The sequence below is a fragment of the Asterias rubens genome, chromosome 7, assembly GCF_902459465.1.
Source record: "Asterias rubens chromosome 7, eAstRub1.3, whole genome shotgun sequence".
Taxonomy (NCBI): domain Eukaryota; kingdom Metazoa; phylum Echinodermata; class Asteroidea; order Forcipulatida; family Asteriidae; genus Asterias; species Asterias rubens.
In genome coordinates this window covers 17,987,012-18,004,909 of record NC_047068.1, presented here as the reverse complement: position 1 = coordinate 18,004,909, position 17,898 = coordinate 17,987,012, and the positions used below count along the sequence as shown (strand labels likewise).

The following is a 17,898-nucleotide window of genomic DNA, read 5'->3' as shown; positions in this document are numbered from 1 at the left end:
TATGAAACTTACGGTAACCATGTACTTATTATCAGTTTATCTATTGCTCTTGTGTGATAACAGCGAATATACCATACAAAATCCATTTGGTTGTGATAACTCTGGTAGATCATGGAGGAAGAAGATCATATACAAACCTCGAATCACTTCTAAACAAAGTCTGTGTGTTTGTATGTGATACATTGATAGGAAAAGTGCAGCTAGCTTTGTGCATAGTGGTAAAATTACATATCAAGTGGAAGCGACTTTTTGTTAGTGACAATGTCAACTCTTATCTTGGTACTTCAAAATAATACGAAAACGAGGCAGGGTGTGAGAAAAAACCTGACCCATTGTTACTACTTAGAATACCATGTATTGTGACAACCATTGTGGTTGTAAACAATTAACAATAACAACCAATAAAATAAATGACACTTTGATAGCAATGACATGAGATATAAAGACACTACTTTAATAAAACAAAATACTCGTTGAGCAATGTTAAAAGGCAGTGTGGTGGAAAAAACATACAAAAAGGAACAAATAAATCAATATTCTTGTTATTAGATTTTTTAAAAATAAAAACATTTTTTTGCTACTATTATTATAGAGTCTATGTAACTTTTGTAGGACAAAAAACACAGTGTCCACTTATTTACACTAAACTTACAGTTTGAAAATAATGAACGTAGAAAGCTTCCCTGAAAAATTACGTGCTGAGGTGCTGTAGTTTTTGGGAAATGAGTAAAACAGAGTTACGAAAATAATAAATTGCGCAGGGGTGCTGACAAATTATTCATTTTGAAGATGACCCGATTTTTTTTTAGAGAAGACAAAAGACATGGATAATGACACCTTTCTTAACTTTCATTAATTCATTGTGTTTTTGTGGGAAATAGACCACTGCAAGCGGAATTCAGCTTTGTACTAAAATGTTCAAACAACGTGGATATTTCACACCTTTGAAATTTGAGTTTTACCATAATAATAAAGTCCAACAATGAAAACAATCGAGGCAGTTAAGATTGGATATTTAATCTAAGTAGGGGTTGATGATATTGTCACTTATTCTGCTCATTCATAACAATCACTTCGTAAGATGGTGGCGGTGGTTCCGTCACTGGTGGGTTAATTGGTGCTGGTCCCTGGGAAGGGTCGCCGGGTGGATAGGGTGCCTGTGTGTTTCTGTATGGTGGAGAAAGGAAAATGATGTCGTCAATTTAAGGATAACAACACAGGAAAAAGACATACAAATAAATCAGTGCCACAAAAGGTTGTACAACCTCGCTCTAACCACTTTAAATGTTAGGCTAACTTTGATAAAACTATAACAGAGTAGCATTTTAACAGTAGATTTCGTTTGCCAGAATTATTTTAGTTTCCCCCTTTTTCTTCTTTAAACCTAGGACTTTTGTATAAATTAATAAAAGCTTATACATTCGGAACATTTTCCGTAAATAAACAAGAGTTTAGTCAAATTGTACGCTTTCATTCACTTAAAATTACACCCGTGTCCTGCTTATTCAGAACATAAGTGTTCCCCGGCCATTTCATGTGTTTGAAGTGGTGAATTTTCCGACATTCCTCTTTTAAAAGGGTTGCAGTTAAGTTGGTATCTCTGATTTCTGGATGAAATTATTTTCACTATAACAATGACACATGAATATCTAATGTAGGATTTGTAACTTTGCATGGTGGAAATACGATATGGAATACAGTTTGCGGTAACACCATGTAATGACTATCTCTAATGAGTTAGGTGGTTCTAAAAAGTACCGTTGGTTTCTTAACTCGATGTTTCGATCAGTATGCTCTGATCGTCTTCTGGAGAAAGCTTTCTCCAGAAAAAGATCACGGAAGGCAGCTTTCTCCAGAAGACAATCAGAGCATACTGATCGAAATATCGAGTTGAAACCAACGGTTGTTTTCAGAACCACCCCAACTCAGAGATAGTCATCTTACGGTGTTACCGAAAACCTTTCAATACAGGCCTAATATCTAATGTGATTTGTTTAATATCATAACACTGATGGGTACAAAATTTTCGATTTCGTTTTTATCTATGTCTATGTATACTCGTGTACATACCCATCTGATGCTGAGTACGGCTGCACATGATACAGTTGTGGCTGATTAGCGATGGTTTGTGGAGGTGAGGATTGCACAACTCCAGGTGGTGCTGGGTATTCAGGATAAGGTGCCACACCCCCTGGTTGGGTATAGGGTGGCACTGGACCTCCTGGTTGGGGGTAGGGTGGCACTGGACCTCCTGGTTGTGGGTAGGGTGGCACTGGACCTCCTGGTTGTGGGTAGGGCTGTCCAGCTGGTTGGGTGTAGGGCGGTACAGTACCTCCTGGTTGGGGGTAGGGTGGTTGAGAGTGTCCCATCGGACCCACTGTTGCTGCATACCCAGGTGGGGGTTCTTGTCCTGCACCGTAAGGTGGGGCTGCTGTCATATTCTGCTCTGTTGTCCATATGTGTTGCTGCTGTTGTGTTGTTACTTGTGATCCAATGTTTCCTGGTGGAATGTGCACTGTTCCTTCTTGCCCTTGCTGATGTTGTTGTTGGTGTTGGCGAAGCTGTTTGACTTTCCAAATACCAACGACTGAAATCAATATCAGCATAATCCCTATACCAATGAAGCTAAACCCTTGCCATGGAAAAGTTGGGTAGATGAGAACCGCCGTTATACCATAAAGCATCAACCCAATGCCGAATCCGAAACTAATTAAAATGGAGACCAGACGGCGCTGGATGAGGGCTTGATGCGGTCCTCCACCCCCGTGGAAAAATATGTTCAAGCCTCGACCTCCACCACCCCGATGACGATGCCTGGCCCCAGTACGGTGAGCCCGGCGTCTCCCACCTCCCCTGCGTCCCCCTTGTCCTCCCATATTGCACGTAGACTCTAAAGTCGTTTTACAAGATTGTCAAAATAGTGCTGCTAACCAACGCGATGGGTATACTTATCTGGCATACAGTTCAGGATGTTAGTTGCCTCCTTAAGTGTTTGGTGTTTGGTAGTACAAACTGCAACTCTTTAGCCGCACAGTGAGTCACTGCAATTCCTTAGTAATAGTATAGATGTACAAAAAAAAGGTACGACGAGTTTCAAAAGGTCTGCTGCCTAAAATTGTCGTTAGTTTTCTCTCGTGCGTAGACGATTATATGTCAATAAATAAAAAACAAAATGCTCATTGTTGTTCCCACTTTCATTCTGCACAAGTGATTTGTAGAGCAACAGGTAGAAGTATCCAGTATACACATGTCCCTGGTAGAACGTCGGTGTCTGCAACGGAAGAGTCCAACCTGGATTGATATCTCTTTTACAACCAGATGACCGCGTTAATTACAGGATTAATGATGACCAGTTGAAAAAAAAAGAGGAAAATCTCAGGTGAAAATCAACCATTCTTGAGACAGGAATACCTTCACCTTTTTCATCTGAACGATCGCAATTCATTTGTGCCGATGTGTGGTGAGGCCCTATTCTGCTTTCAGCTCGTCTAGGTAATAGTGTGATACACAGCCTGTCTGTTCAGTTCCATTGCGCACCAACACTGCAATTCCTGACTGCTAAAAATCGTCAAGTCATTTACCGTTAATATAATATGCCTTTGTTAAGGCCGTTTATGTCAGTCGGGTGGTGAAAAGAGTACCAACATGGCCGCTTCTGCATAATGCACTATCTATAGCAACGCTACCAATAGCAACGCTAACGCGCTGTCGCACAATCACATAGAAACGTCAATAATTGTTACGTCACACTTGTCTCGTCAATGGGGCTGACTGGACAAAAATAGATGCAAACTTCCTTTAAGGTTTGTACATGTCTCGCCAATATTACTGTAACGCTTACGGCGGCAATAAAAACATAAATTCTGTCGATAGGGGACCTAATGAAGGTAGAAACAGTAATTTTCAAAGACCAGTCTTCTCACTTGGTGTATCTCAACATACTTATGCATTAAATAACAAACCTGTCAAAATTTGAGCTTATGAATTGGTCGTCGAAGTTGCGAGATAATATAAAATAAAAAACACCCTTGTCGCACGAAGTTGTGTTGTTTCAGATGCTTGATTTCGAGACCTCAAATTCTAAATCCGGTGTCTCGAAATCTAATTCCGGGAAAATTACTTCTTTATCGAAAACAACGTTACTTCAGAGGGAGCCGTTTCTCACAATGTTTTATACTATCAACCCCTCCCCGTTACTTGTTACCAAGTAAGGTTTTATGCTAATAATTATTTTGAGTAATCACCTATAGTGTAAGTGCCTTTAATAAGTCAGTATGCCCCTATATAGGCCTACCATTTACTGAAACAACATGCATATGCATTGAGACCTGCTGTTATTTTTTGTTCATTGGTGGCTCAACTCGTCCACGGACCTCTACGGTTCACTTGACATTATTTTATAATCTCAATGCATATGCATGTCATAAGGGACCATTGCCTACACGCTTTGCTTCTTAAATGGATCCCTCCGCAGTGTCAACATTGTTATGCATCTATTTCTTCAAACCTATGTTGTGAAACGATTATTTTTTATTGTTGTAATGATTTCTTTTGACTGCTGTTTGATATTGTTTTTTTGTCTTTTGATACTGTGGAAATAAAATGAACCTTGAACCTTGAAACAATACTCTGCATAGCAACAATGGGAGACTTTTGAGACGATATAGCGGCGTCCCACTAAATGGGTCATCCTCATTATTATCAATATCAGCGACAAGAGCTGGACTTGCTTCGCCAAGCATAATATAAATATTACTTGCTCACTGGACAATGGTTACCAGTCATACAATAAAATATTATTTTAATGAAATCGGGTCATTGACCCAATTTTTAAAAAGCCTGTTACTAAGCACAGACAAATCTTGCATAACATAACTTGACTGGTTATATCAACCAAAATTCCATAAAGTTTGCATTGTTGCAACTGGTGTCCCACTTATTGTTTGCTTAACAAAGAAATTTGCTAAGCAGTATTTTCACGTTTAATGAAAAAAGAAAACAATTGTATAATGGCCCCACGTCTCGAACCTACTTGAGAGCCCCCCCCCCCCACCCAATGGGATATTGTGCTCAATAAATTGTGACATGCGGTTGTTGAACTCTGATTCGAGGTATTTGGTTGACTGGCCCTGACATAAAAATGGTCATATTTTGTCGAGATGTGTAGGGACATTATTATTATTCTGGTTGATGAGATTGGTGCTCGCTGCTCGGACGCTTGTTATGTAATTTGATTTGGAGGGAAATAACTCGACGGGCTCAGGGCCTCACACATAAACTGTAGCAGAGGATAGTAGTTCCGAAGAGTCAGTATGCTAAATATTCACACAAAAACCGAAGCATACTCAGCAGTCAGCCTTACGTGAATATTTAGCATTTTCCACTATTCTAAGGGAGTTTATTACAAGTTGGGTGAATGTGTACACACTGACAGCACCCTCTTTTCCTGATAACGCCCCCTCATGCAGCCCATGCCCTATAAGGGACGGTTTCTCGGTGGGGGGAGGGGGGGGGGGGGTGGCACCGGGAGTAGCAAAAGGTTACATGGAACCAATAAAACAATATTCCGTAAGGATTTCTTGTTTTTAGTTTTAGGCCCAATAAATATCACAATTTATTTATTCCACCAAATATGAGACAAAATTATAACTTAAGTTCATAGGAATTTAACAACATCCTTTGGTGTTACTTTGAATGAATGCACATAAAATAAATCAAAGAAATTAAACTTAATGTTTTTTTCTGTCAGAATTTATTTTAAAATAATTGTAAAAAAACAAAATTCACAAGAACTATGTAAGTCCTTCGTCATGATCCCTTTAGATTCAGCTACAATAAAAAAATAAACATGGCAGGAGTTGATGTATCTTTAGTTATTCCCTTCACTCTTTATATATGTACTTTGGTTTTAAAATCAAATAACAAATTGTATCTTTGTTCTCAACTTTTTAAGTTTACACATAAGTGTTAGTTTCGGTCTCACAGGTCAGCAAACTGTCCATTTATCCCCCCAACTCTAGCCAACAACCCAATTTCATTGGGCTGAGGTAAACTCTCTGTTAGCACTTAGAGTCTTTCTTCTAAAGGTGTGTGCTATACATGTATTTATATATTATAAATAATTGTGTATTAAATATAATGTTGCTTTTTCAATAAATTGTCGAGTCCCTTTAACCTCTGGGTGGGGATCTTAGTTCAATTCCCCCAATCATTTCATGACAGGAACACAAAGGGCAAGTGCTAAAAAATATCACCAATTTCATTGGGCTGGAAGAGGCAGTGGGAGTTCTCTACGAATAATTGTATACTAAATATTTAAGAAAATACCATGTTAGAATTTTTATCTTGTTGACAACTATAAAAATTCACGTTCCTATTCCCCCCACATTTACTTAACGACAAGAACAAAAAGGCAAGTGAAGTTCCCCAAAATTTCATAGGGCTTGAAGAAGCAGTGAGTTCTCCTTGAACAGTTGTGTAAATATTTCATAAATATAACAGCAATGTCAACAAACTGAAAATCTGAAAATTCACTGAATTATTGCTTGAAAATCCCACTACGAGTTGAAAGCTATTATTTGATAATCAAAACTCCATCTTTAATAATAATAATAATAATAATAATGATATGAATGTTTATTACAAACATGAACTGAAAGAAATAAGTATACTAACAACCAGAGAGAATAATACTTTATGTGCTGATAAGCTTGAATAAATCCCAAAATGAATTTAAATACTTAAAAAATATCAACCATCTGAGAGACCAGAATAATACTTTATGGGCTAGAACTTGAGTGAAAATCAGTCAGATAACCTGCTCACATGAATTCAACCAGTGCTCTATCGAAGTACATTTTTCCGTTGAACTCTGTGGAACCAGACGACAGTAGGGCAAGGTAGACTGGCGTATCAGCCCCTTCATCGATTGTCTTCACTCCCTGTTGACTGCTCATGTCTGTTCTAACATGACCAGGGCAGCACTGCAATGAGACAAAGTTTTTGAAAGTTATACATATGTAATGTAATCACCACTAGAGGGGGATATTCTTCCAACTATAGTTGCCAATCCATGTTTAAATAGCTGACTAAAAATTGACTCTGGAACTTGTGAAGTATTCACTACTGAATTCAATGGGAAGATGTTGTTCAACCCCACAGGGCACAATTTGTATTAACCTTTTCTATTTCAATGTGGTGGAAAAGTAACTTGAACAATGAGTTTGCGGTAAAACCATGATTTTGTGTGTCTACTTTCAAGGAAGAGTTTGTTTCTTTGACAACTGTCTTGCTATATATTCTACCAACTGCGGAGTAGATTGCTCAGATTTTCTGGAGACTTCTCAATTCTCAATTCTCAAAGAACTGTCCTGCTTTTTAACAGCTACATGTACCTGGGCAGAAGGTAGAAAATCAGCTGGGACTTCTACAATAGCATGTATAGGTTGTTATTAACTATACTGAAAACTGGTGACGATATGGATAATTGATCATAATTCCCACTATTTGTTCTGCCAATCCATCTCTGAAACACTGCAATGTTCCAGAGAGACTAGTAGTCCGAGTTATTTCCGCCACTCTGGACGGCGCCAGGCGGGCCTGCACACAGCTCAAAATGTTTGCCCAGCAGCACAGTGAGCAGAATCCACTGTGCCACCCAGCATAGATTTACCCCAAATTATTGTCCACTGTGCATTTATCGCAGTAAAGATATGATAAGGTGTATAAAATGTCACAGAGAAAGAACATAGTCAAAAGGCCATTTAACTTATTGAATGGCTCCATTACATGAACAGTTTGGAAACCTGTCACTCCAACAATGCTGGCCCTAGTAAACGTGAATGACTTTGCATATTAGCACCCACCACTAAAAAAGTCTAGCTACTTAGCTTTAGCCTTGTTCTGAATTGATCCCTACTTTTTTGAAACACTTTTTTAAAAACACACCTGCATTAATTATGTTGCTCCTTTAATGGAGACAAATCTCAAGCACTTACAGCCATAATGAGTATATCATCTTGAGGCCTGTCCTTCTGCACAGCCTCTCCCAATAGTTTAGTTCCGCAGATTAATCCAAGTTTAACTGTTCCATATGCCGAGCTGGGCCAACCTTTACTTTTGTGGTCACCCTCTTTGGCAGCTCTGGAGAGAATGGTGGAGAAATCACAGACCTTAGTTATTTTCAATGCCAAATGAACACATATCCCTGGGAAGTTATCTCCACAATTTATGTTTCAATTTTATAACATCTTCGAGTGTGACAAGAGTATATAATTCTCTTGTGACAATTACCCTTTTATCTTTGCATATAATATGTTTGCCTATACACCATGATGCATCTGCTATGCAATTTCTTAAGATACCCATTTTGTGTAATGCATTCACTCACACTGTGTAAACGCGCTAGCGTCCTCCATTGGTGAAATCCAGAAATAATTTATATTGAGCACATTATTCAGGAGCTATAATTCAATAATGTAAAATTAGTGAAATGGAAGACTCCAATGCGAGATTGGATTTTGGCACGTTCCTTACAAGAGTCACTGTTTTCCCTCTCCAGTAAAAGTATGAAGTTGTCTTGTAATTTTTCTTGAGTGCCAGTATGGTGGCATTTCCGGGGTATGGCAGGCCTTGAACTACACAGAGGCCTTGGCTCTGTTGCCCCTGGTCTTGGCCTTGGTGTCCCTTCAAATGTTTCGGATAGACTTTCAAATTTTCCGATGGAAGTGCCCTTTGCAAATTTAAAATGGCCTTGCCATCTCAAAGATGACTTTCCAGGCCAGGAAAGGTTGGGGCATTTACTGTACTGCATGTTGGTTTTTGTCTTCAGCCGAGTGGGATGCATACAGAGTTGAATGTCAATGTCAATACATACTCACTCTATAAAATCTTTCAACAAAAGGTTGATGTCCTCCTCTGTTTTGATGGCTCTGAAATGAGCTTTGTTCTCCTCGCTCAATTCATCAAACGCTTTCACTCCATTCATGCTGGAAACATTTACAATCCTGTAAACAAAAAAATTATGAACGGAATTCATCGTAGTAAATAAAATAATGGGAATCAGGGATCATAAAGTATGGGAAACATTTGTGTGCATAAGAAGAAAGTGCACTTAAATCAGTCTGTTGGTTAATTTCATTTTGTCTTGATTATTGGCAATGATCCCTTCCACATGAAAAACGAAATGTCCATAAACACCACTGGATTGACGGAGGGAACATTGCTCCTTGTCTTAATTATGTGTTTGTGTGTTTTGAACTGCATAAACTCCAAGGCCAACAGGGTAAACAGTCTATTGCAAATATTTATTGCATGGTATAAAAGGCTTCTTCAAACGTATTTCCTCAATTTATTATGTGGTCAACTCTCCATACCGTAACATCTATATAGCGCCCTCTGTTGACAATTTACTATGCAAGATGTCAATAAAAGAACCAAGGTCTTATCTTGTATTCACATTGCAACTCTTACAACTCATCTTTAATAACCCATAACTTACCCTGACACCATTGAGTGTAAGCAATGTTAACTTGGTACTTTCCTGAATTCGTAGAAAAAATATCACAGGCAAAATTACTCAGGGATATGGGATTCAAACCCACAACCTTTGCCATTCTAGATCAACGTCTTACCATCTATACCACTGAGATTGCCCGGTAGCTAAAGGCCAATGTAAATGTTGAGCCCTGCTAAACATACCTGCCATGGGGTTTTAGTATAGGATGAAAAGAATGACACACATCCAGAGTCCCCCTGTAGTCAGTTGCCATAGTAATAGCTGCTTGGTTTCCAAAGGGCTCAGTAGAGGCTCGCTGACAACAAATAGAAAAAAAAATGTAAATAATGATACACTCCTACACAGATCTCATTCCCTATGGTGAAAAGATTGAGTTTCAAGGAAACAGATCAGGTTTCAAAAGCAACAATTTGTCTAATGAAAAGCTCTACAAGGCGTACAAGTGTAAAGGACACTGTTGTTATTTGTTTCTTAATTTAAATATACGTCATTGGTATTTGATTACATTGATAACATTTGCTCATAAATGTTCCTGTTGGAATCCCATCTGCAGATTGGGTTCTCAGGTCCTACCTAATTGTGTGGGTTTTCCCCATTCTGGGCTTTTTCAAGAAAACTTTTTAAAACCCGTTTTTTTTCCCCCAATGATTTAAAGCAGTGTATTCCAACTAAAACAAATAAGAACTGTGTTTCTGGAAAAAAATTCCATGAGCTCAGGACTAAAGTATTCATCACATCAATGGAAAACAATTTTTTTAGAGCTTTCGGATTGTCCTAATCTGAACCAAAGCTGTAGCCTTTTTTAACTGTTAGTTTCAAGATTTGGTGACACTATTGATAGATAGGCTAGACAGCATAATACCTTGAATGCAATCCCTGCATTATTCACCAGAATATCCACCCCTCCATACACTGTCTTAAGGTGTTCTCGCAGTCTAGCCACGCTTTCTCCATCGTTAATATCCAATTGGTGAAACTTAGGCTGGAGTCCTTCTTGATTGAGTTTAGCCACGGCCTCCTTACCCCTCCCTTCATCTCTTGCAGTGAGGTAGACGATTCCGTTCTCAAGCTGCTTGCATAGTGTTCGCACGATGCCAAAACCAATACCCTTGTTACTTCCTGTAACCTAAAAAAGCAATTAGTTGAATTTGTTTAAGCAGTTTGGTTTTGAACACTCTCCATGTAACACATTTTTAAAACTGGCTACATTTGTTATAGTAGGCCTAAGTATACTTAAGTAGTCCTAAGTAAGTATACTTAAGTATGCCTAAGTATGCTTAAAGGCCTACTTAAGTATAGACCCCAGTTACTGGGGTGCTGTTGCTGTACTATTTTTCCCCCCGAGAATTTATCGTTATCGAAAAAAAAAGGGGGAAAAAGAGTACGACAGATCCCCAGTCGCAGTAACTGGCCTAAAACTTTAAAGATTGCTTCGATCAAGTAAGTAAGCCATCAACTCATGGCCACATTTAAAAGTGTAAGGGGAAGGCTAAAGCCCAGGCCTGTATGCTTCGCTGTCGATGAAAGGGCAAGAAGGAAATTGTTGACTTCTACTAAACTTAAGTAAGACTAAGAGCATTTCATGGGCACCAGACCAAGAAGGCAATGACCAGGGCGCAATCGCCTTCATTGCCCCTGCCATGAAAAATATCACTTCACGCTAGCCCTTACAGGATGTCAGTCAGTGCCACTGCACTGAAGTTCAGCCTGAACGGAGGAGTCCCACCTGGGCTAACTTCACATGGGGCCAGTTGAAGTCATTGAAGATCGGTGTGTGGTCAGGTGGTGTGAACATTTCAATGTCCATCAATCAAGTTTTAATACATGTTTGCATACTTCATATTAACAAATGAAGATAATTGGGGCATCGGTTGATATATAGCATCATTATTTTTTTCCCAATTCAAAGAAAAAGGCATAATAGCGTGAAAACTGGTAAGCAGAGGACACACAAAGTTTATTTAAACAAATCAACGACCCACCCGAGGTCCCGAGGAGTGTTGCAGACAGCATGGAGGAAGAAATAGATTTCTTCCTCCATGACAGTGAGTCATTCAGTACCAAATATTTTTACTTACCACAGCCACTCGTAGGGATGTCATTATAATATCTTTCAAAAACTTAATTTGATTACGCTTTATCTGCTCAAAATCAATCTATGCGTGAGAAAAGGGTCCAAACAACTTCAAAACTTTACAAAAACTGTCACTTTTAATGAAATAGTCGGGTTCTACTTGCAATGTGTACCGTTAACCATTTAATGTAACGTTTGACGCGTCTGGGTTACGCTTTAGTACTCCGACCACCCGACTATAGAGGGCGCTACCACCATCAAACGGTGCACACCGTCCCTAAAATCTTAACTCCCACAGCATCAGTGCAAATGTCTAATAATCATTCAATGGAAACAAAAGTACTTCGAAGTCTTACACCTTTTAACAGTAATGGGAATGTATTCATTGCCTTTATTCTCTGCTCGAGTGCGGGAAGTCCCAAGGTCCGTCGAGTAATTCTCCCTCCAAATAAAAGCACCCACCGGTGTATTTTTAAACGGTCCGAGCATCGATCATCACCCCTAAACAAAAGTTAATAATATGACAACACTGTCACCCCAAAACACCAAGTTGGAGAACAACACCACTGGTCACATGATTTGGAGAAAATTATCACACCGTATCCGTTTATTTGGCTTTTAAATATGTTTATAATAGAATACACGCGCGCTGTTTTCCCCAAATAATTCAGTTTGGTGCACCAATATTTTGTCTTTCAAATTTGGGGTAGATCAGTTTTACTTTTGAGAGGCTCATATAGAAACACACGCCGGCAGGACAAAGGCTTGCTAACTCTTTCATGAAAAAATGGTACTTCTTTTAGCAATTTTGTTACCCCTCCCCAAGTGCTCAAAGTTGGAACTTCAACAACCCGTCCCGGCAGAGGCACTATAGGATATTAACAATAAAAGTATTTTGCCTGTATACATGCCTATTATAATATGCATATCGGAAGCTTTGTGCATGGTGTGCATGGTGTGCATGGTTGTAGAACTTGTACATTGCTCATTGCTCATTGCTCATTAATTTAATCCGGAAATTCCGATAGTTGTTAGTTTAAGCCATTGGACACTAATTTCGGAACAGAAAACAAAAATTCACAGATTAACAAATAACTTACAGGGTTTACATAAGGTACTTGTGAAAGACTTCTCTTGAAATATTATTCCATGAAATGCTTTACTTTTTGAGAAAACATTTAAACATTTTATCAATTCTCGATATCGAGAATTACGGATTTATTTTAAACACAACATGTCATGACACGGCGAAACGTGTGGAAACACGAATGGGTTTTCCCGTTATTTTCTTCCGACTCTGATGACCGATTGAGCATAAATTTTCACAGGTTTGTTATTTTATATATATAAGTTGTGATACACGAAGTGTGGGCCTTTGGACAATACTTTTTACCGAAAGTTTCCAATGGCTTTTAATGACACCCATACCACAGTGTTGTAAATTTAATTATCTTAAAGCGCGTTGAAGTAATTTGTAGTTTAAGTTTTCCACAAGATACACTGAGATGTTCTATTATCTATGTACGATGCTTCTCGCCATCTCACAATTATAATAGGCCTACAAAAAAATAAAATACTAAACGCCCGATACTTGTCCGTTATTGAACCCATGCTACCGGGTTAACAGTGCATTAAAATAAATTGATGCCCATGGGCTTTATATACAGGCATAATTCCCGAATAAAACCATGGCTATATGTAAGCTTATCTCTTAACATTATTTCAAAAATAGAAACTGAATTCACTTCATGCCATTTAAACCAGGAACAGGGCTAAAGTAAAAGAGAGTGCTGTCCTCTCTTATAATGATCAGTGAAGACCGATCTTCAAATTTTTATGAAATGCTTGCTATTTGGACTAACGATTAAGTGATAATTTCCCCTTGGACCAAAAACTCAACACACATAACTCCAAAGAAGCTTTCAGGTTGAGTCCATCTGATGGGATCCGATACCCGCAGGATTTATTGTGACAGCTTCAGTTTTACATTTCCCGGTAGATTTGAGTTGTCCACAAGCTACATCGGGATGTCCTTTTATCTCTACGATGCTTTTTGCCATCTCTTACAGAGAAACAAATTGGCGTAGGCCCATAAGATTAAAGGTGCATACGATCCTGATGTGCACAGATATTCAATTGTTGGTTTCAGATAATATCACTTTAATAATTTATTACCTTCACCCTAAATATAATACAAAGTTTAATGATTGTTCAATTAACCCTTGATGCGTGTTTTTAGATTATTTTTATGTTTGGTCACTTATACATTTTTGTTTGTACATGAAGATACAAAGGTAATATCACACGCTTGTTTCAAACACTATTTTAAAAACTACACTAAAATGAACATTATATGCGTTGAAATAGGATCCCCATGACGTTTTAATTCAAGTAATAATAGGTTCAGACTGATCTCACAAACAACTAACGATTTGTATCAATTATATATCTTAAACGCTAAGCAACGTGTGATGTCAAAATACAAATCACTATACTGACAAGTTTTGTGAAGATGAATCGTTGTGCTTTGTGAGCAGAAATGAGCAGGATACCAGCCACAAATTATACATGAAAATGAAAATGGCCCTTGGTCATCACTGGAAATAATAATATGTAAGTTTTGTCTTTCTCTTGCGATGCTTGATCTTTAACAGTGGATGAATTAACTTAATTAAGATGTTTTGGTTATTTGAACCGACAACCAAAATGCTGCAGCTGCTTATACCACATCTTTAAAGTCATCGTTTAAATATCCCTTGGGTTTCTGCACTGTCCACACCCAACAAGGGAAATCCCCAATACTGCCTCATAAGCATGGGGATAGACGGCAGATGGGTCACCTGGGAGAATTAGGTCTAAATCCGCTTTTAGGTAGAAACCGTAGTGTCCATTATGCGCTGGTCCGGAAGGCAATATGGTCGAGCATGCATGCATTCCTGTATCTTCAAGTAGAGATTTAAATTGATGGAAGGTCTTTTGTTTTTCTTCAAAACAAACCCACGCTCCAAACCGAAGCTAGACGCGTTGCAATCAGTACCTTTAATGTATCGTATTGCTCTTCGTTAAAACGATGATTAGAAAGCCTAGCAAACGCTGGTCCATAAGACAAAGATCCACGCCAGGGTTCCGGTCGTCCGAATATGATCTTGTATAATGCATTTTAAATTGACATTGAACAACTAAAATGGAGCACCTCCAAAATCCCTCTCAATTACACATACAGAGTTCCCTCCACGCCAGTGGCACTGAAAACAATGGGATCGCAACGAGTGAACTCAATAGCAGACTTGTCTCAAGTCCCAATCCCGTGCCAGCGCAAGAAAACTAATGGCTATATATGGTGACCTCTTGCACGAGAACGGGACTTGAACCAAGTCTAACAATCAAAAGGTGACATGATGACCTACATTGGTATCTATAATGAGCACAGACTAATTAGCAACCATGGGAACATGGCAAAACCCAATCTAAATAGAAAGCCTTTTAGCCTCTATCAACGTAAGAACCATCAAACATCAAGCAAGCCGAACTATTACCTGTATAGTGAAAGAGTCTAGCCCATGCTATAACCCGCACAAACAGCATTCAACCACTCTGGCGCCATTGGTTATTTTTTTAAAGTTTAAGTTGCAGCATCTTAAAACACACATGACTTGTGTATATATTTCGTAAATTAATAATACAAAACAAAGACACCAGTACACATTCAAATTAACACCATATTTATACGGTGTTAAAGACAGTGGACTCTATTGGTAATTGTCAAAGACTAGTCTTCACAGTTGGTGTATCTCAACATATGCATATAATAACAACCCTGTGAAAATTTGAGCTCAATCGGTCATCGAACTTGCGAGATAATAATGAAAGAAAAAAAATACCCTTGTCAAACGAAGTTGTGTGCGTTTAGGTAGTTAATTTCGAAACCTCAAGTTCTACATTTGAGGTCTCGAAATCAAATTCGTGGAAAATTACTTCTTTCTCCAAAACTATGGCACTTCAGAGGGAGCCATTTCTCACAATGTTTTATACCATCAGTCTCTCCCCATTACTCGTCACCAAGAAAGGTTTTATACGCTAATAATTATTTTGAATAATTACCAATAGTGTCCACTGCCTTTAAAATGCAGTTAGTGTTATTTCAACACCCTATTTTTTTTAATAAAAAACTTTGTTTCTTGTTTGGTATCAATATTTGACAACACACATGGCCATGGTGTAAATTAACACCCCACATCATGTGCAGTGTAGAACGTCTATGCGGGGTTGGAATCGAATGTAATGCATGCCCTTTTCTTAAATAATTAGATGTACGTGAACACGTTGAACTTTCCCATTACAAAACCAATAATTACTTTTGTAATTGGATCTATATATTTATATAACAATCATATTTCAAGCCGTATTCTTTGGAGGCCAGCCATCCCTCTTCAGTCATGTATACTTGGCTCTTATGTCTGAAGAATGACAATGCCCACGTACCGAACTCGTCAAATAATGTTCAACACATTAAGCAAAGTGGGATTAGATAACATATAATAAATAACATAGATAATTAGGTTTGTAATTTTATATTTATATAATAACCCGTACTTCCAGCCTTAGAAACCAGCCTTACTCCAGTCACTTGCTCTTGTGTCCGGGTAATGCAAAGCTCATATCGAACTCTTCAAAATGTGCAACACACAAGCAAAGTTGGATTAGATAACAAACAATATAGTCTTGTTTAGATAATTACGATCGCAGAATTTCCTTTCCCCGATGCAAGAACAAACCCTTTACTTTGCCCCTCCTCTCCCCTGAGTAGCAACAAAACTAATGAAATAAGAAACCGCATCGATAACCCGTGTTAGTTCGTCGGGATTGGAGTATTTTTGATTAAAATGAAGAATAAGAAAGGACTTTCAGTGATGTTGACTTACAATAACATCAGCACACTTCATTCTTGGGAATTCAAGCTCATCAAATTACTGAGTCTCTTTATACAATAAAAACGTATCTTTTCATGCAAGAGCCAGATGTGGTGGCTGTATCCCATTACACTCAAAGGTTCTTTAAATATTTTACTGTTATCGTTCTATACTATCTCCCGACTTGAGAAACATAAATTTGTCAAGAAGAGGTTTTCAGATGTTTGTTGGATGTAAAGCGTCTATTGTAGACTCATGTTTAAACAACTCGAAATTAATTTATACAAGGGTGGAATTCTTTTTTGAAAGTTTAAAGGGGTTCGGATGGCCCTTATGTAAGGGCCACTAAAAGGAGATTTTCTTTAATCAATCCGTTTGTAAAATAAATCGTAAGTAGCTGGGGAATGAAATGAAACAAATCCGTTTAAGTGTCTTTCAAATTAACGACTGATTTATTTTATTGTCCGAAGACTGACAGAATGAGGAAAAATAAACACATTTGCTTTTGCCTTATATGGATGCGTCGATCTTCTGATATTCACAAACTGAAAGGACTTGTGTCAATGTCGAATTTCAAGAGTATAGCAAACATGGACAACATTTACATATTTTGTTCTAATTTCTCAACTGTGTTGTATAACTTTAATTGAATCTTAAAAAGTGTGCAATCAAAGACACGTTTGCAAGTCAAAAATACACCTTTTTGACATTATATTTGAATATTAACATTTCCCAATAGTATGCAGGTTTGAGATAAGTATGAAACAATAGTTTAACATTAACAATTTAAATATAACACTAATGTTATTGATGTGTGTATTTAAATATATTTTATCAAAACCAAGTTTCGACAGGGCATCCATTCAACATGATATAGATCAGACATTACATTTATATTACTTTATTTATACTTTATATAGAAACATAAAACTTAACTTTTTTCACAATAAGTTAAACATTACACTCCAATCAAAATATGGATTTTGTTTTTACATTAAGACAATTTAACAATAGGCAATAATAAACATATTGAACATGTACATTTCATACTCAACATCAGTGGGAGACTTTGAAATGCTAGGTCACATCTGATTCGGGTAAATAATTTCCACTGTTCCACATAGTTCTGAGCACGCACACTACCGAGAACAGTGTAAATCTGCTGCCACCTAGCACTCCCAAAAGTCCCACATTAAATTTATACAATTATTTACAAATAATACAGATTCTCAATGCAATTTGACACACTGAAGCTATTGCATTAACATTGTCTAGTGAGTAGGTTCCATTACAAACTGTGGGCCCAATTTCACAAAGCCAAGCACAAAACTACATGGTTTGCTTTGTTTAGGTTGGTGCCCAACTCAACTTTTGCTTAGCAAAGAATTTTGTCAAAT

At 37.9% G+C, this 17,898-nt stretch overlaps 2 protein-coding genes across 2 annotated transcripts; both read right to left on the bottom strand.

Moving 5' to 3' along the window:
* Window positions 1-663: 663 nt before the first annotated feature.
* On the bottom strand, window positions 664-3,615 carry LOC117292643 (cleavage and polyadenylation specificity factor subunit 6-like). Its single transcript, XM_033774770.1, has 2 exons — window positions 2,071-3,615; window positions 664-1,167 (listed from the first exon to the last, which is right to left on the bottom strand). The coding sequence occupies exons 1-2, from the start codon at window positions 2,874-2,876 to the stop codon at window positions 1,044-1,046; spliced, it is 930 nt and encodes a 309-aa protein (XP_033630661.1). The 5' UTR covers window positions 2,877-3,615; the 3' UTR covers window positions 664-1,043.
* Window positions 3,616-5,605: 1,990 nt separating this feature from the next.
* LOC117292096 (carbonyl reductase [NADPH] 3-like) lies at window positions 5,606-11,750 on the bottom strand. The gene is made up of 6 exons (XM_033774020.1): window positions 11,596-11,750; window positions 10,380-10,643; window positions 9,700-9,812; window positions 8,880-9,005; window positions 7,998-8,142; window positions 5,606-6,983 (listed from the first exon to the last, which is right to left on the bottom strand). Exons 1-6 carry the CDS (start codon window positions 11,617-11,619, stop codon window positions 6,822-6,824), a joined length of 834 nt encoding a protein of 277 aa, XP_033629911.1. The 5' UTR covers window positions 11,620-11,750; the 3' UTR covers window positions 5,606-6,821.
* Window positions 11,751-17,898: the final 6,148 nt, after the last annotated feature.

Excerpts from the sequence above, each read along its gene's own strand:
- LOC117292643 (XM_033774770.1), bottom strand. The coding sequence starts at position 2,876 with ATGGGAGGACAAGGGGGACGCAGGGGAGGTGGGAGACGCCGGGCTCAC. Across the intron at positions 1,168-2,070 it reads CCGTACTCAGCATCAGATGG|AAACACACAGGCACCCTATC; the intron begins GTATGTACACGA and ends TCCACCATACAG.
- LOC117292096 (XM_033774020.1), bottom strand. The coding sequence starts at position 11,619 with ATGACATCCCTACGAGTGGCTGTG. Across the intron at positions 10,644-11,595 it reads CATCCCTACGAGTGGCTGTG|GTTACAGGAAGTAACAAGGG; the intron begins GTAAGTAAAAAT and ends TTGCTTTTTTAG. Across the intron at positions 9,006-9,699 it reads ATACTAAAACCCCATGGCAG|GATTGTAAATGTTTCCAGCA; the intron begins GTATGTTTAGCA and ends TTTTGTTTACAG.